The sequence below is a fragment of the Charadrius vociferus genome, unplaced genomic scaffold (assembly GCF_000708025.1).
Source record: "Charadrius vociferus isolate BGI_N301 unplaced genomic scaffold, ASM70802v2 scaffold2373, whole genome shotgun sequence".
In the NCBI taxonomy this organism is placed as follows: Eukaryota; Metazoa; Chordata; class Aves; order Charadriiformes; family Charadriidae; genus Charadrius; species Charadrius vociferus.
In genome coordinates this window covers 20,094-44,596 of record NW_009647601.1, presented here as the reverse complement: position 1 = coordinate 44,596, position 24,503 = coordinate 20,094, and the positions used below count along the sequence as shown (strand labels likewise).

The 24,503-nt window shown below is 44.9% G+C and overlaps 1 protein-coding gene across 1 annotated transcript; it reads right to left on the bottom strand.

Annotated features, from left to right (window-relative positions):
* Positions 1 to 172: 172 nt before the first annotated feature.
* On the bottom strand, positions 173 to 24,425 carry FANCI (Fanconi anemia, complementation group I). Its single transcript, XM_009881057.1, has 36 exons — positions 24,386 to 24,425; positions 23,789 to 23,919; positions 23,242 to 23,398; positions 23,104 to 23,161; positions 22,622 to 22,663; positions 22,004 to 22,127; positions 20,995 to 21,080; positions 20,685 to 20,817; positions 20,361 to 20,453; positions 19,741 to 19,877; positions 18,733 to 18,913; positions 18,041 to 18,128; positions 16,860 to 16,990; positions 16,147 to 16,217; positions 15,090 to 15,204; positions 14,583 to 14,705; positions 13,413 to 13,481; positions 12,078 to 12,179; positions 11,075 to 11,257; positions 10,859 to 10,980; positions 10,294 to 10,458; positions 9,568 to 9,747; positions 8,083 to 8,246; positions 7,599 to 7,675; positions 7,014 to 7,130; positions 6,163 to 6,214; positions 5,445 to 5,572; positions 5,243 to 5,311; positions 5,027 to 5,114; positions 4,536 to 4,720; positions 3,854 to 3,910; positions 3,714 to 3,773; positions 2,905 to 2,991; positions 1,717 to 1,812; positions 1,053 to 1,178; positions 173 to 238 (listed from the first exon to the last, which is right to left on the bottom strand). Exons 1-36 carry the CDS (start codon positions 24,423 to 24,425, stop codon positions 173 to 175), a joined length of 3,903 nt encoding a protein of 1,300 aa, XP_009879359.1.
* Between the last annotated feature and the right edge of the window lie 78 nt (positions 24,426 to 24,503).

Genomic DNA, 24,503 nt, shown 5'->3' with positions numbered 1-24,503 from the left:
GACAGCGGCCCGAGTCGCTGTTTGCACGCCCATGAACACAAAGGAAGAAGTCCTAAGTATTTGGCAAGAGAAACAACAAACCATCTTCTCCATACACACAGTTCTCCAAGACCAAGGCGAGTCTGCTGCAGAACAGGCACTGTGGGAGGAGGCAGCAGCAGCAACCCCAGCTTTATTTTTTTCTCCGTCTCTTCTTTTTGGGTTCCTGGTTCTCATCTGTCTGCTCTGCGGTGTTGCTCTGGAGAGGGAAGGAGAGTAGCAGTACAGAGTGTGATTGTTTTTGTGTGATTAGGCTAAGGAATGTTTACCTAAAGCAAGAAACCAGATGTGCAGAACAGGATTTAGCTCTTTTTCCTCTCTAATAAAACGACCTGAATAGGGGACTCCTCTCACCCACTGAGATGTTCCCAATAGATCCCCTCAATTTGTGCCGGAACTTAGACCACAGGTTATGAATGGCACAGGACAGGGACTGTTTGTGCTGGGTTTTGGCTTGTTGAAACACTCAGGAAAATATGGACAGAAGCACCAATAAAAACCTGGACAATCAGTAAAGTAAATTGTTTATTTTTTTTTTTATCCAGCTCAGGTTTCACTACCTTCACCAGCACTATCTAGTAGAAGATGGGTCTGAGGAGAATGATGCCTTGCAGAGTTTGCCCTACCAGCTGTTTATCTACAAAATTTAACCAGGATGCAAAGCCACTTTGTATCATGCTGCAAAGGTCTGAGCCTGCCCAGCCAGTAGGTCCTCAAAGGTAACACTGGTAGAACTCTCTGCGTGCTGAGACAAACAATGAGGCCTTAAGAGCAGTTATACTTCCCTAAGACCAGAGATACAGCTGACTGGTGCACAGACATAAAGGTCACTCAAGGCAGAGGGCTGGAGTGTAGGGGACGTCGGCCAGGCCAACTGTTTACTGCATCAGCTTAGTACTGAAGTGAGAGCCAACCCAGGGAAGTCAAACTGTCCTAATTTCACATATAGCTGAACAGGTCACAAAGACAGCTGGCCTCAAGAGAGGGGTAACAGCAGGTAACTGAGTTCTGACCTGGTCGTTGTCTGGCTCGTTTTCAGCATCCTCTGTGTTATGCTCCTGCAGCGCGCTGTCTAGCATGGATGCATTGATGCGGAAGTCCCGGGAGGTGCTTAGCTTCATATATTGCATCAAGTTCACCTGCAGCAACCAAGGTGAAACCAGGGGGAGAGGACATTATGCCATTAGCATCTTAGTTTTGTTTTCTACCGTCTCGTCCTTTGCATGGGACTGGGACTGAGTCCATCACAGTAATAATGCAGGATTGACACAAAAGGTCCATGCAATCCAGCAGTGCATTTATGTTTTAATAAGAGCCCAGAGATTACCAGTTATTCTCACTCTCGTGTAGTATTTCATCCTGGTACGCTTCTCTCCAGCTTGTGAAACAGACCGGGGGGAGTGGGGTGAGGAAACCTGGCATTAGGTGTGTGAGTATCTGCTCAACCAGAAACCCCACGCAGTGTTAGGTCACAGGCAGTACTGCCATTGACACCTGCTGGTACCAGTGCGGGCCAGGAGTTCGGGCGAAGGCTGAAAGAGCAGTATCGTCCTTACACCTTCTTAACTGGAATAGTAGTGGAGATTTTAAAAGGTGGGACTGCAATAGCCCTCCACCACATCACAGTACCACTGTTCCACTGAATCCAGGTCCCGGAAGCGCTCTGCTTTGCATTACCTTTGATTTCTTGGAGAGATGGATAAGGAACTTCTCATATTGCTCTACTGCAAAAATCAGATTTGGGATTGGCTTGGTCTCCCGAAGCACCTTAGCCTGAAATGCAGAAAGGAGGGTGAAAGGTCAGATTTGGAAGTGGACAGCCTGAAGACACCCGTGTACTGTCATCGTTAACAGGCATGCCTGCTACAGCAGTCGTGTAGCACCCCTATTTATATCAACAGCTTAGACTACCCCAAAAGACACCAGTGCTGTAGCATGACTCCAGTTAAGTGTCTTCGGTAGCCTCGCTCCATACGAGTCCTGTCCCAGCAAGGATTGCCAGTTTGTTACTGGTTTTAAATTGACTCCTGTGATGGTTCTGCAGTGAGGCTCTCCCCGTATATTGCTTTGTACTCTGCAGTCCACAGCCCTGATATGCCTGACAGCCATCACAGCAAAACTTGCTCTGCTCCAGCTCTGCAAGGCATCACAAACACACACCTCCTGGGCCGTGGGCGCATCACTGTTTTACCACATTTTTGCCCTGTTTATTTACCACCACTGATGTTTGTTCCCCATGGTGACAGAGTGGTAAAAGGACATGCAGCATTTCAGCCCGTTTCCATACACTCAGGGAACAGCTAGGAAGATCATGCTCATGGCTTTTAAAACCTTAATGTCACAGGAATGTCTGGGAGCACCAATGAGACAGAGGAAATGCTGGCTGGGAGCACGAGGGACATAAAAGACCAAGAACATGCCAGCCTGCTCACTTGCTCCCAGCCAAATCACCCAGTCATTCTCAACTGCTTACTTTAGTGGAATCCACTACTTTACCTTTAAATGTACTGATAAAATTAAGAAACACTTAAACAGAGTGCAGTGTTGGTTCCAATAAATTAGCCTGTTTCTGAAATTTCATAGCTTACCCAAATGATAAAGTATCAGACAAGACAGACTATCCAGCCTTTACCTTTGTTTCATGTCTGTGAGCTTTTAGGCTGCACTTAGTGAAGGGCCTTTTTGCATTTTGTTTTTCAAACTTTTCTCTAAAGTCCAGGTAGAAGAAATTAGGTTTTTACTTAAAGGCCCAAATGACAATTTGTTATTGATGAAGCCCACAAGGTAACACAAACCTTGAGGTACGATCCCAAGTTCAAATGCACCCCATGTCCTATGTTCTAATAGAGAGTGAATCAGTCTCACCATGACTGTGGAGACTGCAGCAGCTTCATCCTCTTTCTTCTTCTTTTTCCTTTCTTCTGCAAAGCTTAAGCTCTCACTGTGGATGTTCTGAAGGAGGATGCCAAAAGATGCAGCATTAGAGGGTAATTAGAGAAGAAAGGCCAGCCAAATAAGGCCAGAGAAGTCTCTGTTCTGGCCAGCTAACAGCATTACCAGCTAGACAACAGACAGGTAGTGATACAAGAAGGATGGAATGGGTGGTAATCTCCAAAAAAGAAGGAAAAAAACCCTAATTTCATAATTTATACATTAATAAATATGTATTTGTGTGAAATCCCCAGAAGTGGTAGCTCTGCGCACCACTACACTTCCCCAATATGACACGTCCAATCCACAATTCCTCACTCAAGCACTCAGTTCCTCTCCAAACAGCTAAATCCCATCTTTGGCACTGCGGTCTTTGGCACCCACGTTACTTTACACTGTGATGACTGCAGTGTTATTGACCTTTATTTGCCATTGTGGTTACCAGCAGTATTAATCTCATCCAGAAAAAAAAGACATGAACAGAGAGGGGAAAATAAAAGCTAAAAACAAGCTCCCCAAACACTCTTCCTTCCCTGCTCAAGCAGAAATCAACATGCTCAGTCCCAATTATAAGCTGAAATGTCTTATAATATTATTTTACATAGTAAAGCTTATAATATAAGCAGCTCAAATCATGTCAAAAAGATTAATAATCCCCAAAGATGCCCGTGTATTGCAGCTGCTACACCACTCAGCATCAGAGAGACTAACAGTGACTTTGCCACAGTTAATTTAGGCCTTACCTGTACATAGGTAATGAACGAGTAACACTGTGGGGTCAAATGGGAACCCGAGAGCTTCACCTGCAAAGCAGCAGAGAGGTTGGTGTTACTCCCAACTCAAGGCAATGAGCCATTTCCTCCTGCAATTCGCTCACACTCACCAGCTTTTCTAGCCTTCCTGGAATTGTACTTGAGGTGCCGCGGCAAGCTTGGATATACTGCAAGGAAAACAGAGATTTTTTTCTAGGTACGCTGTTTCCAGGCAGGGCTCAAAGCAACTCATCGAACGGCACAGTGGGGAGGGCAGGATTTGCAAGAACTATCCTCCCCGGTGGCTTGCTATATCCCAAACACCATGTCTGCATTCCAGAGCTGTGAGAGAGCTAAGGGAATTCACCATCTTGTCTTAGACTAGCTCCGCTGGCCTGTTTTCATGGCCCAGTTCCCTCAGGTCTGATGGTTCAAGCCTTAGATGGGAATGAGTAGCAAGGGCAGGATTGCTGAGGACTGTGAGAACATCACTAGCGTCCTTCATTGTGGCACACAGCTGCATACAGAGAAACCTACAAGATATACTGGAAAGAGAGACTCCAAGACACGTGCAGCCAAATTCAGCTGGAGGGCAGCTTTCCTTTATCTCCGCTGGCACAACTATCACTGCTGCAGAAAGGTCACGAAATTGAGGGCATGAAAGCCAACAGAATAAGGACTCAACTCCTGCAAGAGATCAGCAGCCCAGTCCTGAGCATAGCTGCTGCCAGGGGTCACTGTGAGCTTGCTGTAGCAGATGGGGAAAAAGTTTTCAGATCCCAGCCAGCCCACTGTCAGCAGAGCAGCACTCACATGTTTGACGAGGGAGGTGAGAATTGCGTATGTCTTGCTGAGGCTTCTCAGCAGCGTGTCCACACAGCTCCCTGCAGGGAGTGCTGTCTGTACTAGCTCATGATAAACTGTCAGTAGAGTTCCCAGCTGCAGAATTACACCTTTCTCCAGAGCCTGGGTTTGGTTTGATGCCTGAGAAGAGTCTTCTAGAAGAAAAAGATGAATACCTGGTAAATGTGTATCTAACACATCCAATTATGCAGGTAAGAGGTACAAAAGACCACCTTTGCGTCTGGTGCACAAAGCAGCATTGTGGCACAGAAGAAACAATCGCTGGAGGGATTGTGTGTCAACACTTTAAATCTTACATTGTTCATGTTGAACCAGCTCAAGGGAGAGTTTAACCTGCCCTCAGATGATGCTACCTCAAAATCCCCAAATATCTTTTTGCTCTTTATCTTCATCTGTTTTTGACAAAGGTGCAACAGTAAGAAATGGATCACTTCTATTACCTGATGTGTCTGATCCCAGACTGGTGAGTTTCTTGATAAGCCAGTCCACCTCTTCAAGGACCTTATCCGCCTGACCCAGAACCAGCAGCTACGACCGAAACACCAATAACAAAACAGGTTCTTGGAGGAGTTTGGCACAACAGGAAGCTACAAGTCACTTGCAGCAGAGTAGCCCTGGACACTACAGCTTGTTCCATACACACTATTTTGACTCACACAGACAGTAGGGGCTGCAGTCTTGGCATTCACTATGGCGAAATGGGACCGACTCTCCACTTCTATGTCCTGGTCAGAGGAGAGAAGACAAATTCTGGTGAGAAAAACTTTAGCTGCTGTCACATAGTTTGTGCCAGAGATGCAGTCAGTTCTGCTCTGACAGCACTAAGTGATGAAGAGTTAGGCCACTTCTACATCATACCTGATCTATGTCTCCCAGGCAAGCGTGGATGTCTTGTGCGAGTTCACGCAGCAGACTGACAGGGCTCTTGTATAGAACATGGAGACTGAAGAGCAGAGACAGCAAACTCTTGCAGCAAGCGATATCCTCTGTGGGGAAGGGAAAAGAAACAACACATTACCAGGTGCAGAGCTCCCCTAGCTATTTAGGAATATCAGACATCCAGTGAGGGAAAGTCTCAGATTCAGTATGGATTTAACAGTCTGCATTCCCAGAAATGATACACAGTAGGTGAAAAACCTATCAAAATATCAAAGTTACAAAAGCAGAGTTTACAACATTGGGCATCACATATAATACTGCAAAGAGAAGTACGACACACTGAAGCCCTCAGCTCATAGAAAAATTGATGACCACAAGCACAATACAAACTCTGGCAAGAGTAATATCTTTCCAGAGTATAAATCCAGATTTGAGCAACAGATGTGCTAAATAACAAGGGAGAAAAGTCAAGTAAGTGGCTTCTCTTTCTTCATCAATGCTAATATTTATAGAGATGGATTTTCTTCCCTAATACTTGTGCTAATAATCGCAATGTCATGGCAATTTGCCACAAAATAGGACCTGACTGTATCTGCAACAAAGAGGTAAAAACGGGACCGACAACAGGAAAGCATCTAAGGGTCGAATATCAGACCTGATGCATCACATCTAAACATGCTCCCCAAAGCTTACTTACCGAGAGCATTTTCTTTGCAAATTTTGACTGTCCAAGTCAGGAATTGAAGGAACTGCATAAGGAGAGAAAAAGACATTATGGCTTTGAAACAGAATTCAAAGCACAAATTTTATTATTAAATAAAATAAAAAAAAAACCAAAACAAAACAAAAAACGAAACCCCAAACTAGCCAGCAAAGGGAGACCAGCAGTGTCCCCCTCTGGCAGAAAAGTACCCAGCCATGCTCTGCGAAGTTCCACAAGGGACACTTAACCTACTAACAAGTGAAAAGCTGAGATCCAGGACGGGGGAATGGCTATGCATTCCCTTCCGCAGCATAACAGCTCCATTTAATTTAAGGTAAACAATGACTCCAGACTTCTGGCACGCTTTTATTGCAGTCCCTAGCTTGTAAAATTGGGGCACTTTAGAAAATGCCTCCTTGCACAGAAGGAATTAGACACTCAGCCAGTTTGGACTGGTCACAAGTCCGCTGGCCTTTTTTGGCTCTATTCCCATGTGGAAGCCATACCACAACTAGGCTCTGTTAGGAGTCCCTGCTCAGGCCAACAAGTCATTCAGATTCCAGGTGCCCAAGGGCAGGATCAGAACGTGCAGGAGAGGGGTGGGAGGATCAGAACGTGCAGAAGAGGGGTGGGAGGGCAACTTTTTCTTAACTGTCCTCGCAGGCATGAGACAGAACAATGCTTGACAATGTAACAAAACTGTCACTTTGACATGATGTGGTCTGCAGGAGAAGGCAGAACACGCATGCACGTCAGAGCCCTCAGATGTCAACCCAATTTGATAATCTTCCCACACCTACGGCTACGCCACCCATCCCTGGCACCCCATGAAGGTTGTGAAGTACCTGCTGCGACGCTGGATCCAGGAGTTTGGACAAAGTGGAGAGAACTATGATGAGTGACTGTGTTTCCTTGGAGTTGAAGTCATCTTCAGCACTGCTGAACTGGTTCACCAGGGACCTCTGACCACGGGAAGGAAAGACAGAGTCCCTGAGCATGCATGCTTGTTGCAGGGCCATTTTAAGAAGCAAATAACCAGAAGCTGCAGCAGATAAAGGAATCAGCAACAAGGAGAATGACAAAGAATATAAAAAGAGGGCTGTTCTAAAAAGCGAGTGCTGTTTTTTGTTATGAGTGCTTATATAGAGGCCTGCATATGATTCAGTGTGACTTTTACAATGCTCAGGTAAGTTTATGCTGCACTGAAGGACCCTATAGCTCTGTAAATACATGTGCACTTCAATCCAGCTCTGCACAGCACCCTGAAGAAGCTTTCCTTAGGGATTAGAAACTTTTCTGAACTGCCAGTGAATCAGTGTCACCGTTGCTATCACCTACTCAATCCTATGGTCAAGCAACAGAGAGCTAGCAGCATTTTCTGCCAGAATTACCAGTACTTTGGAACACTTGCAGCACACAGTGGTACTTACCTGAAACTGTCGGATCTGGAAGGCAGCTTTCTCCGTGACATTAATATCCGTTTCTTCTGCGTCACCATCAGTAATATCTGGCAGAGACAGAGAAGTGGAGAAAAAAGCTAAATGCCAAGAGCAGAATACAGGATTTATTTCCAAAAGTGGGAAAGACTGCAACTGCTCACAGCTAGAGGAGGAATACAGGCTGCAAAACTGTGGTGAGCACAAAAATGTGTTAAAGGCAAACTTCAAATAGATGAATGCTGTATCAGACCCCAACTATCCTCTGCTGACAGACTGAGAGATCTGTAAAAGCAGGTAAAGATATCTCTGGAACTTGCCCCTGGCATGAGAATCAACAGTACTAAGCCCACCTTGTTACTTAGAGACAATGACCAGACCCCTCTCTCTACTTATGGATAAAGGGCACTGGGTCCCTAACTGCCCACACTGGGACACAAAGGCTGGAAACCAGAGCAAAATTGTACAATATGCCTACCCAGGGCTTGTAGAAACTGGGGTATCCTGGAAGTGTACAGCTGCTGCACTGTGTTGAAGATCCGCAGCAAACCTTCCAAGCACAGAAGTGAAATGCTTTTGCCCTTCTTCTTCCCCGACTCTTCAACAACAGTGGGAATTGAAGTGTACCTCCAAAGCAGAACCCTAGGGGATGGGAGAGGAGTTAACATCACATGCTCCAGTAAAGCTGGCTGCACAGCGCAAGAATTAGAACAGGGCTAATCATAGATTCTGCTCTTAGGATCGTATTTTTAATACAAGTAAATTGGAAGGTCTTTTTCCTATAGGAAAGCGGAGGTAGAAGAGATCCATTTTAAGAAGATTTTGTTTCAATGTCAGCAGAACAGCTACTGCATTCTTCCTGCACAGCTAAGTAATTTAATTCTTTCCAGGTGCCAAGGGACCTTCCAATCCCATTTCAAGTCCATCTTTACACACTCATTTCTTCCATCTGGCTTTCCTTCTACTACCCAAACACTGACCACAGTGTCAAATCTGTCAGTGACAGAAAGAGCTTTTCTCTTGGCAGTTTGAATCTGTGAAACGTCAGATATGTCCATAGGGCTCTATATAAATAACATCAGAAAGATAAAGGCAGGCGAAGCAAAGTGAAAAGCTTTGAAGAAAGCAAAATTGTTTGGCCCAAAGGAGACTTTTCTATTTGTAGGCAAACATCTTTTTCCTGCTCCCCTAAGCCCACTTCTTTCCTTTTTTGTTCCCTCTACTTTCTTCTCATTAGTTCTGTTGCCTGCACAGATGATCTTATTCTACTTCAATGTCCAATCACGCAAAACATGTAGCTCACATGTAGTCCTAATGACTGCAACAAAAATAGCCTCCATTGTTTGGGCTGAGACACAAAACAGGCATTATTCGTGGCAGGGGTAATTTGCATTTTGTGCTCTCTGCTGACTGGGATCTGAAAAGACCCCATGCAGATATGACCTAGATCCCAAAAGACATTTAGACGCTTAACATTCTTGGATTTCCAAAGGATTAGATGCATGAATGTCTTCAAGCATCTTGCAAAAGTCCTAAACAAATATTTTCTAAAGCTTGTGTCCCTCTTACATCTGTTTTATACTGTAGCAAGAAGTGAATTTTAACTTCATTCCATCCCAGAAGCCCCAGGAATCCAGCCTGTAACCATCCTACCTCCTCTGTGACAATGAATGATGACCCAAAAGTCAGAAAGAGGCTGAAAATGAGAATTTGATGGCATTTGGTTCTTCCAGGCCAAGTACTGTTATTAGAGCTGTATCACTTGCTCTGGCACAGAAACTGTAGTGCCTCCACTTGATTTCTCAGGAGCAAAGAAAGACAGTGAACTCAACCCAGGAATAAAAACTGTTTGAAACAGTTATTGACTGCATTATTCTTTCAAAAACCTACCTGAGAATCAAAAATCACCAAAATGCATTGCTGCTTTTTAGGACTGACGTTTTCACATGTCACAGTGACTCACCGTGTGATTTTGCAGAGGTTCTGAAACATCTTCTCAGGATTTTGTCCGTCTGGTCCATCAGTTTGTCCTGTCTCCTCCAGCTGCTGCACCTTCTGCAGAGCTACACTGACAGCATAGCGCAGGAACTCTGTGCTGGAGCGCAGAACCGCCAGGCTTTCCTCATGGCTTTGGGCATTGTCCCTGAAGAATCAAGAGCACTGTCAGAGAGTTGAGGACGCACTGAAAAAGCACAGGGATGGCCTACAAGATTCAAAATCTAAATATGCATTTACAAATAAAATTACTAGCTGAATGCAGGGTGGAAAAGACCCTTTGCTTTGGTAGCTTGTAGGGAATACTCAGAGGATAGAGTTCCACCAGCCTTTCCAAATACGCTAACAGACATGGTTTAAATTCATGTCTGGCTCTTCCATAGAGGACTCGAGTTCAAACACTGGAGTTTGTTGTCTTCGGAATGACCCAGGACTGGAAAAGCAGAGACTCTCCGTAGCCTTACAAGTCATAAGCAAGGTCCAGGAAAGCTGGTTTGTCAGGAGCTGCACAGTTATGGTTCCTGCCTGGACTATGATGCTTTCCAGACAACAAGTGCTGTTACCATGTATGCTTTGTACAGAAATGAAAATGCCTGTACTGTGTATGCAGTGCACAAGACAGCCAGCATGCAGACACAACAAAAGCAGCTTGTGAATAGGCCTTAAAGCTTCTCCAGATATGACAGCTTCTCACCTGAACAGAGCTGTGAGCAGAGTAGATACAAAACCCATGGAAAGGAAGCTCCGTGCAGTTTTGTTGCCCAAGGTAGATTTGTTCTTTCCAGCTTTCTCCTTCAGGATTTCAGAGAGCTTGTTGTAACATGTAAACAAGCCTAGGACATCCTCAAACTTGTTCTTACTGCAATACAGTAGTAGAAAGCATTAATGGAAAAAATCCAGTCTTATAGTTTCCCATTTGAAGCTTCAGTTGCCAAATTACACAATGACACTTTCTAAATGATAAAACCATGACATGTGACATCTCCCTGCCTCCCTAACAGTGTATACCTCATCCATTCCTCCTCGACCTGCTCTTCTACAAAATGTCACATCCCATCTCCCACAACACACGACATTCAAAAGGAAGACACTCCCCGAGGTTCTGTGAATATCTGTGCCACAGGGGCACTCACACTCAGAAAACATAATTCCGATTCTGTGTTGGCATTGTTACCCTGTGCTTGCAATGAGGCTGCACTCTGAAGAGCTAGGCACAGTGCAGCACAGCTAGCGCTGGAGGGCAAGATCTGATGTTTTACCTGAAATTCCCTATGTTGAAATTGTACTCAATCAGGACCTCACAGATTCCCATCACCTGAATGGCATAGATGTTATTCTTTACACCGACACCAGAAGACAGAGAAAAATCTGCCGATTTATCCTAAGAGGTAAAGGAAACAAGTGAAAAGTCTTTTCAAAAGCTGACGTGAACTCAGTGTGTCCTTCCACTGAGTCAAACTGAAAATCTGATTTACCAGTTCAAAGTCTTCCAACTCGCTCTTGATCATTCGTCGTGTGACAGATTCTAGCATCTCTTCAAAGTTTTGCTCAAATCCCACGTCCTCCTCCTCCTCATCGTCATCTTCAGCTCCTTGGCATAGATGCACAGTACTCTTATACCAGGCGAGACAGTGTTGGATACAGCAGAGCAGATGGGCCTGAAGGAAGCAGCCACACAGTCACACTCAGCCTTCTAGTTGGAGATCACTGGCAGAAGTGGACACAGGCCAGACTATTATAGTTGGATGCAAAGAGCCATAGCTGCCTTTGGAGGTTCACGTGAGTCTCAAGAATATGCTTCATTACCAGAATGAGGGGATCTGTAATCCTACACACAGCTACCCAGTTCTAGCTTCAGACTATGTTATCTGTCTGAGCTTGCCAGTACGGGATGTAAAGACTTAACTCGCACTGCTCCCTCAACCCAGCTCCCTCAGGTGCTGAAGGAGATGGAAAGGGAATTTCCAAAAGGACTCTCACTCTGACTGAAGTATCTGCTTCCTGCCTGGGTATGCTACTGCAGCGCAGCATAGAAGCTTCCTGAGGGGAAAATAAAGTGATGAATTTGAGTTGGTTTCTTCTGAAATCCAATGAATCGTTGAGGTCTCATCTCCAACAATATCAAAGGGGCAAAACCAAAGGGAAGATTTCTCCCCCTGCTACACACACACACCGAACAACTATTTTATGCGGAATTAAGTTGGAGGAAAAAAAACCCGGGTGAGCTCAATAGAGGACAACAGAACTATGCTGTTCCTAGAGCATTTTTCACACAGGTTCCCCAAACCACTTTTCTAACGGAGCTCTAATAGATAGCCTGAGGCAGGGGTGAGATGCCCAGCTCTATTGTCATTAAAAGGATTGCTCAAGGCTAGAAAAGGCTGAAGAAATACAAGGTATTCAGCTCATGTAGCAGCACAACTAAAATGCTGTGGAACAGAAGAGCTTGCAGCTGCGGCCAGCCAGTATAGCTCTTACCAGTGGTTCTTGCAGAAAGACTTGATCTCCTTGAGCCATAATACATCCCTCAAGTTTCAGTGGAGGCAGGAGGTCGGGCTGGGGCAAGTAATATTGCTTTATCTGTCACAGAAAACAAGAAATAAAAATAGCCAGTTACTTGGTAACTGAGCCTCTTAGGTTGTTTGAAAACAGAACGATAATCTTTGTACTCCATTCCACAGAGCGAAAACTGGCACTATAACAATGGGACTGTACATGTACACGTCATCTGCTCTATTAGTAATTAAAATCCCCTCTTGAGTTGGTTTTGTACCTCTCAGCCAGGACATGTCACTGCCCTAAAACAAGTTCACCTGACCACTTACTGTTGCGCTGCCTCAACATGCTACATCACTTGCACTTCACCTGCAGTGCTACCCATCCTTGAAACAGCAAGGAAAAGTAACTGCTTCTGCTGCCCATCACTCGTAGCGAACACTTGGCCCTGTTATGGCATCCAGCTTCCTGGCCTAAGGGTGCAGACAGTTATGGAGGCTACACTTGGCGCTAAAACAAATCCATGAGACACCACGCTTGCACCAATTCCTGGCCACAGGAAGGAAATATCCTCAGAGTACTGATACAAGTTCAGAATCTAATAGGGAAAGTTATATATATATATAATGATGCTATAAAATTTTAAAAATTTACACCAAGTTCCCATTAAGTGCCCTCTGCTACCCAAAAGCTGTCTTGTCTCTGTTCATGTTTCTTTCTCAGACCCTATACTATCATGGGAAAGCTGGAATTAGTCAGCATGAACTCTATGGATGATTAAAGGGAAGAAAATTACTTGTCTCATAGAAAGCACAGCCTGTCCAATGGATTGAGGAAATGTGATTGTCTTGTTGCCATGAGCAACACTGCTGGGGGATGAGTTAATGCTCCCAGATCCTACATGGACTTGGGTATTCTCCCGATGGGAGGACAGCAATAATAATTACTGTGTCAGCACACATCCTTGGGGAAGTATGGGAGGGTAACTGCTGTGCAGTTCTAAGGAACAGGGAGTGCACAAAGCAATTCTCTGGGCTCACACTTCTCACAGCATCTCAGAACTGAAGGGTTGGAAAGGTCTCCAAGAGACCCTTTCTCTTCCACCCTGTGACAGGATATGAACCAGTCTCCAGACGTTTACCTTGTCTGCTCTCTCAACATAGCAGGGATTTGAATACCTCCTCAGAGAAGCACCGCAGCACTTAGAAATGTTTCCCGTGTAAGGGAGAACTATTTTCCCAATATTTAACCTGAGTTGCTTGCTATACCGGTTGCAGTGCAGAATTCTTAGAGCCACACCACAGAGCAGTACTTTACCTGGGACAAGAGCGTTTCCATTATAGAGCTGGCCAGCTGGGAGTTCCTGCGAAGGACATCATAAAAACCCTGAAGACAGGAAGGAAGGACAAGTTGGCTTACACAACAAAGAAAATGAACCACATGCATAACAAGTTGGTGTCATACGGCAGCAGCGACCCATTGGCACTGCAAGGAACCATGAGGAGGTAACAATGTGGTCAGTGTAAAACCCCATACATGGCAAAGCAAAGGCACCACAGAAATAAGGTGTGAATCAGAAAGAGTATGAATTTCCTCACAGGGGCCCTCTCACAAGCTGCATCTCCCTAGCAGCAGTGGCATCAAGCCCAGAGTGACTTTCACTGCTATTTAACGCTAGCACGAGATCCAACTTCAAACTGTGAAATCCTGCTTCAAAGGCAAAACAAGCCTGTGGGGAAACTGTAGGAGGCAAAAAAATCCTTCAGACTGAGGAAACTCAGTGGATGGATGAAACAAGCACAAGTCTTACAGCAACGGTGATGAACACACTCAAAACTTGTAGCCCACCAAATATCAGTCCAACAAAGTCAAGAAGGAAACAAAATCTCTCTGATCTGAACAGGGTTTTTTTTTCCCCTCAAGGTCGTACCCCATGGTTACCTCAGGAGTTAAGATATGCACCCAAAAATGCCTCTTTATATTCGGCCATTTGTCACAAGAAATCTAAGGGACAGACAAGCCTTTATAGAAACTTGCAAAAGGAAGAGGAGAAAAGACAGATCCCTGATGCAGTCTCTAAGGAAGTTTCCCCATAGTGTCCAGTCAGGGTTTTCTTTGGAGCTCATCATTAACTCCCAGCAACTCTGCATCTATCCAGCTCCTCCTCACTGGGCATCAAACATGCTTCTCATTTCCTAGGCCACATCACAAGAAGAAAGACTTCAACACATTTTTCCTCTTAAGCAATGCCTGAGATGAGGAAGATACATCAGTGTGTCTTTGGGCTTATAATGGTCCAAAATAAAAAGAAGCAGAAGGATTGGAAAAGAAAATAGTCCTTGGTACATGTGTGCCATGAAGAACATAACTGAGATGATAGGTTGTTTTTCACAATAATGTGATCGTTATTTACCTGGGCCTACAGTAGAACCAGATGACAGAAAAGCTAGTGACTGTTTAAAACGAGATTGAAGAAACTGTGTTTACCTCATATAACATGAGTCGAACATCCGCTTGCTGGCTCAAACATCGCCTCAGGCTGCCCAGGATTTCAAGGCAGAAGGCCTCATTAGCTGCAGAATTATAGCAGGCATGAACATCTGCCTGGACCTGAGAGGGAATATTAGTCACGTTATACTGGTTACAATTCTCAAATATCACAACACAAAAGCAAGGTGAAAGGGGCCTGGCCCCTAAACAATCACTGAAATAGTCCTTAGTGTACTGCCAGGCTCTCTATCATTGTCATGGAGCAGTGGAATGCTCCCCAGAATACTGCTGCTGTAAGAGAGAATGACTCTGAGAAGCAACATGCCTAGGCCAGCTTCTCTTTCCACATTGCGTTTCCCAAAGATTTCCTTCCAGGACTAATCCTTACTGAAGTTATATTTCCATTTTGGGGAAACACTCCGCTCTTGAGTTGTTTCAAACAGTGCATATTAGACATGAGACTGTCTCATATGTCTACATCAGGGACTGCAGAACAGCACTTACCTGAGTGGCACCAATGGCCTGGCTGCACTGGGAAGAGGACAAGCTGCCCAGAACCTTAAAATTTCTTAACAGAAGCAAAAAGCCAGCAACCGCAGCTTTACGAGCATCAAGCTGCCTGTAAGTCAGTCAGGGGAGAAAAGAGAAGCATAAGGAAAAATGGAAGCAAGAAGCTCAGAAGTAAATACATGATCAACTCGGCAACAAAAAAGGGTTTACAAATAGAGTGACTGGGCCCAGTGGAACCGTATTGCCCAAGAAGGCAGCACAGTCCCAAGCAGCGAAGAGCTTGACAGTTTGCTGGGAACTGCTTTGCTCTACACTCTCACAACATTCAATTTCCTTTCTGTCATTGCAGTGCTCTCACACTGAGGGAGAGCCCCAGGCCAAGACCCAAGCATTAAACGTCCCCTGAAAACTGGAATGGGAGAGTCTCACAGAGCTCTTCTCAGAGTTGGAAAATTCTTCACAAAAAGCTGGTGTTTTGCTTTGCTCACCAAAACCCTGGGTCTTTCTCAAGACTGAGTCTCTTACCTCGAATAATACTCCTAAATTATGAATTCTGTATTCATAACCAGGCAGTCACTGCCCAATAAAATCCAGTCTATGATCACAGCATTACAAAGACAGCAGGATGGTTTGCTCAAAGCATTACCAAGACAACAAGCCTGCTTCTCTACCACCTTGTAAGGGATCAGAAGGAAGGTGGCAGCTCAGCATTCTGATCAGTGTTTCCTTCCAGACTCTCCCTAGCATCTGGATGTACTCAGCTGTGTAGACACATGTTGGAATTGATTTTAATTTTGCCTACTTATCTGGAGTTCCCAACAGCTTTTTGAATTTCCAAAGACCATTAATCTGGGGATTGGGATTCGCATCTCACTGGGTAGAGCTGTGACTGTAGTACAGTCCTATGCTAAAGGGGCAGGAGATGTCACCACCTAGTTATGGGAAGAACATAGTAAGAATACACTTAGCCAAAACCAACAAAAAATACTTCTGCTACAAAAACATGAATGAGTTGTAGAAATCTTTTCAAAGAATCCCCTTCCCAGCTTACCTGGAAAAGATGGCTTTTTGGAGAACAAGTATCAGGGAGTCCCGCACTGACATACTGACTTTGAGGAGAGGCTGGAAAGGAAGATATACTTTGGAGAGAAAAGCACTAAGGCATGCCAAGCCCTTGGGGCATATGAGCTCATCTTCCTTAGGCCCATCTGGCCCTGCATTTCCAATACTGTCATCAGTACAGTAGGAGGACCAAAACATTTTAAAACAATATAAAATTAAACCCAGAGAGCTGTAGCAGTGAAACAACTTAGCAGGTTAGCGAGGACACAGTACAAGGGTTTGGGAAAAGAACTGTTATCCCCAGGTCGGATGAAGCAGGCAAAAGCTTAACACCAGGGCCGGGCAAAGAGAAATACTGACACAGACCTTGGAAGGAGAAAAATCAACCTGACAGCTACAGCTGTTCAGCTAAACACTGTATACTTAGTTTTCTACACTGTGCAGCATCTGGGCATCTTCCAGATGAAAGGTCAGCACAGAGCAGTTTCAGTACCATGCCAGACCGCGCCATATGCTTTTTCCTAGAAGGCACATGCAAATCCATGCTTGAAGAGCAGTTCCATGCTACACTGAACAACCTACAGCAGAGTATGAAGGCTTATTTTACGAGGAGGGTTATTAGATCATGCATGTAATTGTGGCCTAAAGGTGTCACTAGAACTAAACTAGCAAGGATATTGATGGAGAAATGCAAAGCTTTACCTGTACTGCCCGGAGGAGCCCTTGCACAGTGTCGATAGGCAGAAAGGACAAATTATCAAAGGTCTCTGTGACTTTGGAGGATGAAGTCTGAAGCACAAGAGGAGCAGACACAACAATATTGGACAGCAAGTCTGAAAAATAAAAGGACAAAAAGAGCAGCTGCTGCCAAGGGGCCAGAAAAGTCTGAGCAAAAGATGCCTATAGAGCTAAAAATTACAGAATAACCAAAGCCCTTCCATTACATGGAGAGTTCATGATAGAATGAGCATCGAAAACCTGAGCTTTGCTGCAGGCACAAAGTGTAAAAAGCTGACAACCTGGCTGAAGGGCCTCACCCCACCAGAGGGCACTGAGGTATAAGAGAAGAGGCTGAAGCATAGGCATCTCAGCAGCCCCAGCGACTCCCAAGCACCTGCGGAAGGACGAGTTACTGACTGACAAGATACCAACTTTCTGTGCGTCAGCTGTTCCATGGCAACTGCCTGCAAATGTATTTTTCACCTGTGATGAATCCAAGGTAATCTGATGCAGCTGACAACTCATTAAGAGGGGAAGAAACAACTGATTTTCTTGGCTTCTGGGGACCACTCTGGTGAGACCCCATCTGGAGTACTGCATCCAGCTCTGGAGCCCTCGGCACAGGGAAGACATGGACCTGTTGGAGCAGGTCCAAAGGAGGGCCACAAAAAATGATCACAGGGATGGAGCCCCTCTCCTATGAGGACAGGCTGAGAAAGTTGGGGTTGTTCAGCCTGGAGAAGAGAAGTCTCCAGGGAGACCTTATTGCGGCCTCTCAGAGAGCCTACAGGAAAGATGGGGACAAACTTTTTAGCAGGGCCTGTTGTGATAACACAAGGGGTAATGGTTTTAAACTAAAAGAGGGAAGATTTAGACGAGATATAAGGAAGAAATCTTTTACGATGAGGATGATGAAACACTGGCATAGGTTGCTGAGAGGTGGCAGATGCACCATCCCTGGAAACACTCAGGGTCAGGTTGGACGGGGCTCTGAGCAACCCAATCTCATTGAAGACGTCCCTGCTCATTGCAGGGGAGTTGGACTAGATGACCTTTAAAGGTCCTTTCCAAGCCAAACTATTCTATGATTCTATAACTTGTTCTGAGAAGCTATGATCTGAGTGTCCACAGAGCAGGACACATTTCTCTCTCTTTCTTGTTACCTATGAAGTGGCTGACAGGAGATGCTGCTTTTGTGAGGACTCTGTTCAGGACCTGCTCAAGAATATCACTTCTGATGGGCTCATGAACCTGAAATGAGAAAGAACAATAAATAAAAATCAAAACCTACAAAACTTTAAGATATTCCTGTATCTCACAGCACAGGCATCTTGCAGTACAAAGCAAATCCAGATCTGACAGGTATACAGGGGCTGGTTGCCAGAAGTCCCCTTTCAGCTAAATTCACACAGATTGATTCAGATTTCATCCCAGGCCAGTCAGAACCAGCACATCAAATAGGCATGCACAGTACACTTGGAACATAGTGGGTCAAATCGTCTGTGGGATGCAAATTTACCACTTCAGTGGAGATTTTGTTTTCAACCCCACGTCTGACAGATTTTCTTTATACCTCTGAATTTCTCTACCTTCTCTGCAGTTTCTTGGAAACTGTAATAGGGATTACACAAGTATCATGGCAGCTGGAACAGATTAGGATTAGGTGTTTATGAGGATGGCCTCTTCCAGCTGGACAGGGGCAAATAGGAGACTAAATCTAGTATTGTTTGTAAAACACTCATGATGGATACAGCTGGCAAGGTTTTGATACCATTTACCAAGAGAGAATAAGAACAGAGGTCCCTCCACAGCCCCCCACCCCCCAAAAAAAACCCTCTCCAAAACATACAACTACCTTAAACGTTTCCAGCAGGATACTCGCTCCCAGTCTGCAAGCCTGCTGGGCTGGCATTTTTGAAAGGCCATAACTGGTATCAGCAACTTTTCCTCCAAAGGGCTTTCTTGGTTCATATGATTCCATTAGGCAGAAGCCAAGATCCACCAGGCCCTGAGTAACGTGGTCCCAGCCAAACGCACTGAAGAAGACATTAAACAGACCAGGAAAGAAACAACTTAGTCACAGAAAAGGTTTAGATTAGAGCAGTCTAATGTAAAATCTTCTGCAGTCTTTCCAGGGTCCAAAGCAGCAGCGAGAGATGTTCAGCCACTCCAGAGAAGATGACATCCCTCACAGCCCCATGACTGTCTTCAGGCTGAGGGAGGGGTGCTCAGCACAACATGTCTTGCGGTCCTGATTCTCCAACCATCAGACTTCCTTTCCAGCCCAAAGGTTTCCTTGCTATGGGGAATGATGTACACTCAGGTCTGATCCGAACATGACAGTAGGCTACAGCCGGGATGCACAAATATCTCACTAATCCTGAGATCTTCAAGTCAGAGAGAAAGACAGAAGAGGAATGCCTCACAGCAAACTAAAGGACAACTGGTGACAGATCACAGAGCTATCCCACAGGATGTTTAAAGGACTAACCATGTGGGGGAAGAAAACAGTGAACCTATCACTCATCCCTTGATCAGAACACAAACTACAGCCAGCAGCATGACGCATACCATCAGCTGCTTTACCAGTAAGAAACAGATAGAGTCCTGATCAGTTTAGTCCTTCGTACAACCAGATGCCAAGATTTCAGGTAGAGGGTGCAGATTTATACAGCTGCATTCTTTTTTTTTTTTTTTTAGAAAAATCACCAATATAAAACTGGGGTAAAAACTTTGGATTTTGACACTGTTTCTTGCCAGCACCTGGTCAGCAGTATTTAGCACCCCAGAGCACTCTAGTGAGGCTGAAACTCTCCCCGTCCCAAAGCCCAGTACTGCTCTGCAGCACATGGCAAGAACTCACCTATTTTTCACCACTTCCAGAATTACAGCGGTTACATCATATTGTTGAGGAAACAAATCCTGCAGAAACTTGGAGGCCTGAAGGAACTGCAGGTCCTTGCAGCTTCTTGTGATTGATGTTTTCAAGAAATCAAATATCTGGAACATAAAATCATTGAGTGTGAGGAAATGAACTTTGAAATGGGACCTGTATAGTCTTGGGTATATTCCAGTAAGAGCACCAGCCAGAGCACAAGCTCCAGTACAGCCTGCCAAAAATCTTAACTCACTTCTTTCTCAGGACAAATACACCAACCTCATTAAGTGCCTCAAGTAGGGTAACTTGCTGCCAGATGCTCTTCAGGTGGCCACCGCACAGCCAAAACATTAGAAAACATATTCTCATCCTACAATACCAACCCACAGGAATCACAACTGGAAAATTCTGATATTGCTCTGGGGTCTTCTATAAAGTTCAGTAAACTACAGCGTATCAATGATCTAACTGCCTCCCCATGAGCATCCTGAAACCATTTTAAGCCTAATTCTGATGGGACTATGACCTAACCGTGCTTCCTTTCCTTTACAAGGAGTGCAGTGTACATCCCACAGAAGTTCTCTGCAAGCTTATCACCCACATACCTGCTCTTGCAGTCTGTGTTTTACTGCAACCGATAGCAAAAGAGCCACACTGAAGGGACACAGGGCTCTAGCAGGGTCCTTCTGTTGCTCAGTCTAGAAAATGGCAAGCAACAGTCAGAAAGCTTATTATCTTCAACTGCAGCATCCCACAAATTCAGGGAAGCTATCAGATACATGTCTCATCAAACATATCATAGCACTTGTTAAAGTGAACATGACTGTGATCACAAAAATTATTAAATCCCTTCTACAGGTAACCAATTAAGTTTTAAAAACCCTGCTTCAACATCTTTGAGAACAGTGCCTGCTCTATCTTTGTTGTACCTTTAGATGCCTCATTAGTTCCTCGCCTAGGTCCTGATCCAGGTTGATAACAGAAACAATATGGAGAATAACGGTGCCTTCCACATGGCGGAGTTGGTCTAGGGGCATTGTGGCTACCTCAAGGTCCGCTGATCTGTAAGTTTTATCGGAAAAAAACAAGGCATCCAAAGCCATAAATCATTTCTCATGTATCAAGGAGGACATACTTGTAGAAGGTTTAACAATTCAAATTCAAGGAGCCCTGGGCAGGACCAGGGTGACTACAAATATCCAGGTAGTAAAGAAAGGGGATTACAGAGAAAGAACTTACTGTGGACCCCTCTGTTCTTCCTTTTGTATCTTATCCAACTGATTGAAAAAACTGATGATTCCTTCTAAAACAGTCTTCTTACTGCCCTGCAAGGCAGGACATTACATTAAGCCACTGCAGGGCTTGCAGTATCCCAGAGAACTACGCTTTATTCCCACCAATTATAAATGTCATGGCATCCTTCGTTTCCCTTCATAAATCACTAAGGTGACGGGAGGGAGGGCTCCCGTGCAGCTCATTTCCAGATGAAGCAATTCTGGTTTAGTTTGCATATTTCTTTTGACTGCACTTATTGAAGAGTTGGAAGAAGCTGAAGCTCTCAGATGTTGCGGTTGTTTTTTTTTTGTTTGTTTGTTTTTTAGTTAGAAAGGATCCTTTATGTTATAATCAATTGGTAAGGCTTTCAAACTCCTAACCTTAAATCTAACAATACATTGTGGCCAGTGGACCCAAATGACTTCCTATAACAGATGTATAACTTGTCTTTGACTAGCTCATTTTGGCACTGACTTGGTCACAAATGAAGCAAGCAAAAGAGCCAGATCACCCTGTCAAAGGGCAGAGATGTCATTGGCAGCCTCTGCTTGCAGGAAGAGCACAAGAGATGAGACATTTCCAGTACAAGTTAGACTACAACCCAGAAGACTGCATGAGCTATTATTATAGCACGCAGACCACAAAGAGTGAGCAAAACCACACTTAGAAACAGTGAAATAAACAATTCTCTCTGCTGTCTGCTAGCTCTGTGCTCATCTCTTATTTACCAAAGGTTTCCTTCTTTCCCCACAAGGAAGATCAAGATCGTATCTTTCTCTGAGCAGTCAGTTTCTTCAGGTTAAAGGGAGTTAGAGAAAAGAAAAACTACTGACATCCTGCTGAATCCTGCTCCCCACTGCACAGTTTGGGAACAATCAGAATCCCTGCCAAAATCCAGCCTATAGCTCAGTGTGTACATATTTTTTTCTCATGATGTATACTTAGAGGGAGGCCAGCTCCCATGAGCTTTTACCTTTGCAGAAAGCAGCAGCAGCTGATAGACCAGAGGCGGAATTTCCTGCAGGTCTAATTTGGAGAACATCCTAAGGACCTTTTCCACCACAAACTGCAGCTCCTCTCCTGATAGTGGAATATCCCTGTTGAATCAAAGATGCAGCCTAATCATTTTCACTAATTTCCTTCAGAATCCCACAGCAGATTCAACCCATAACTAGACAAAGGGTCCTAATGTACAGACAGGCAGTGAACGCTCCCAAAGTCCTCACCAGAGCAGTTGCCACAGATCCCTCAACACCCTTCTACTGTGCCAGTATACTCTTCAACCTTTGGTGCCCAGATCTCCTTCACATTATGCTTGTTCTTTAACGTATCATTAATTTGCCAAGGCTCACTCACACATGGAATAAAAACCATGATGCCATGCCCAGTCTTTGTTTTGTATCTGTATCTGCCAGCTGTGTTTTGTATCCAAATGGATCCGATGTGGATGTTCATCAACTCAGTCATCCATGGGGCTGTGCCTGGTATGGTTACACCTCCTATTTGTACTTGCCCCAAACTGCGTGTGAAACAGGAGACAGACACGACCACAGCACAAGAAAGTGTTGGTGTTGAAGGGAAAAAGAATTACCTGAACATATTGGCAAGATGTATTACACTCCGAGGATCCCACCTGGTAAATCAAAAATATGTCAGAAAATTGAGAGGAAGCAAAATTAATGCTTATCCCTTCCCCGCTTGTACACAATTATTCAACTTCACCGTTTCCCTGTTATGTTCTGATATTAAGATTAGAAGACAGATTTCCACCAGAATTCATCACTGCCACCCTGACCAGCCAGACTTATAGTGGTTCTGAACTGTCCAAGCCCCCACAGTAACAAATACGAAGAAAGTAATGAAACCAATTGCTTCCTAAGACCAGTTCATGCAACACCATGGGAACAGGGTGTTCCCTTGCCTTCCCTGCCAGAGAAGACACTGTCACAGAGGGCACAGATTCAAAGATGGTAGAACAGGACATAGACGGTGACCTCCAGCTCATTATGATGTCTTTTTTAAGGCGCAACATGAAGCACACATGTAACTAAGAGCTGGCAGAGATGTACGTACTTGCTGGAGCAGAGGGTATTTATCAGCTGTTTCTTAAACTCTTCGCCATTCAGTTCACCTGAAAAAGTAAAAGTCTTTTAGCAGCCAATTCCAGAGGAAAGGAGGAGAGGCTGAGGGGAAGGAACTGAGAGGGGTTACCTTTCCCATAAGCCAGGCTCTCCTTCGAACCGGTCAGTGCAGTGAGAACAGTGGAAAACAACTCCAAGGATTTCCCGTTAGACAGGCTGCCGCCTTTAATAACATCAACAAATAGGCTGGCAAGCTCAGCCAACGCGTGGCCTGGCAGCTGGCGAGCCTGGGAGAAGATACAATATGAAAGAGCCTGAGGCGGTGCACAGGAGAATTCCACATGCATGTCCAAACCGTCAGCAAAACCCAGCAAAGGACAAAATGCTCCCCTGAAAGGGGAAATCAGCCCCAAGATCTCTATTTTGCACTGTCCTTTATAGAACAGAGCAGTAAATCGAGCTGATAGAATTATAGGTTTGAAGTTTCGTGTCTAAGTCTAAATATCCAAAGATAATCACATTTACACACACAGCAAATTCCAACACCAGCTTAGTCCAGGGCAGACCTGTGGAAAGGACACAACTCATTTTTCTCAGTGGGCTAGTGAACTATCTCAATCCACATATGAAACGATACCCAGCAGACCCCAGGAAAGCCAGCCCAAAGGAGCTTCTACCTCCAGCATCAGCAGTCCTATGATTTCAGACACCTTGCCCAAATGCAGGTCCCCTGACTCCACTAACGGGATGCAGTGCTTGTAAACCTGAAGCCTCCTGAGAACACCGCTTCGCTGGGAACAGGGGGAGCCTATAACGAGGAAAACAAAGAACGGAAAAGAAGTTACACAAGTCGCAACGTGTTGCTAAACAACAGGCAATTAGCCGGGCTTAACTGTCACCTGTCTGCAACTCCCTATTTTATCTATCTGACAAAACAGATAAAAAAACAGCACAGGAAACAAGAATCTCCTGGATAAACCAGCTGAAGCACTCAACCCTGTTATCGTGCTCTGTGCTTCACTCAACCTGCTGCCAGAGATCAGGAAGTGTCACAATGCTGAGAAGAACCAGCTTGGCAATTAAGCCAAACTGGCCAGCTCAGTTCTACTCCAAGGTACCTAAGGGCTCCCAAAAGCAAAGCTCACTTACAGCAGGCTCATTAAATATATATTAGTCCAGTTTCCTATTTCCCTGTATCTATTTTTGGACGTTTCCATGTGACAACACCGACAGGCTGGTTTTTACCAAAAGTGACAGTTCCTTGTGCTGCTGACCACTCTCTTCACGCAGCCGGCCTGGAACCCACCCGCTCATGGTCCCGTCACGGTCACCGTCCCCCTCCCCACCCGCCCACCCCCCAAAACGCAGCTCACAGGTCACCCACCTTTGCAG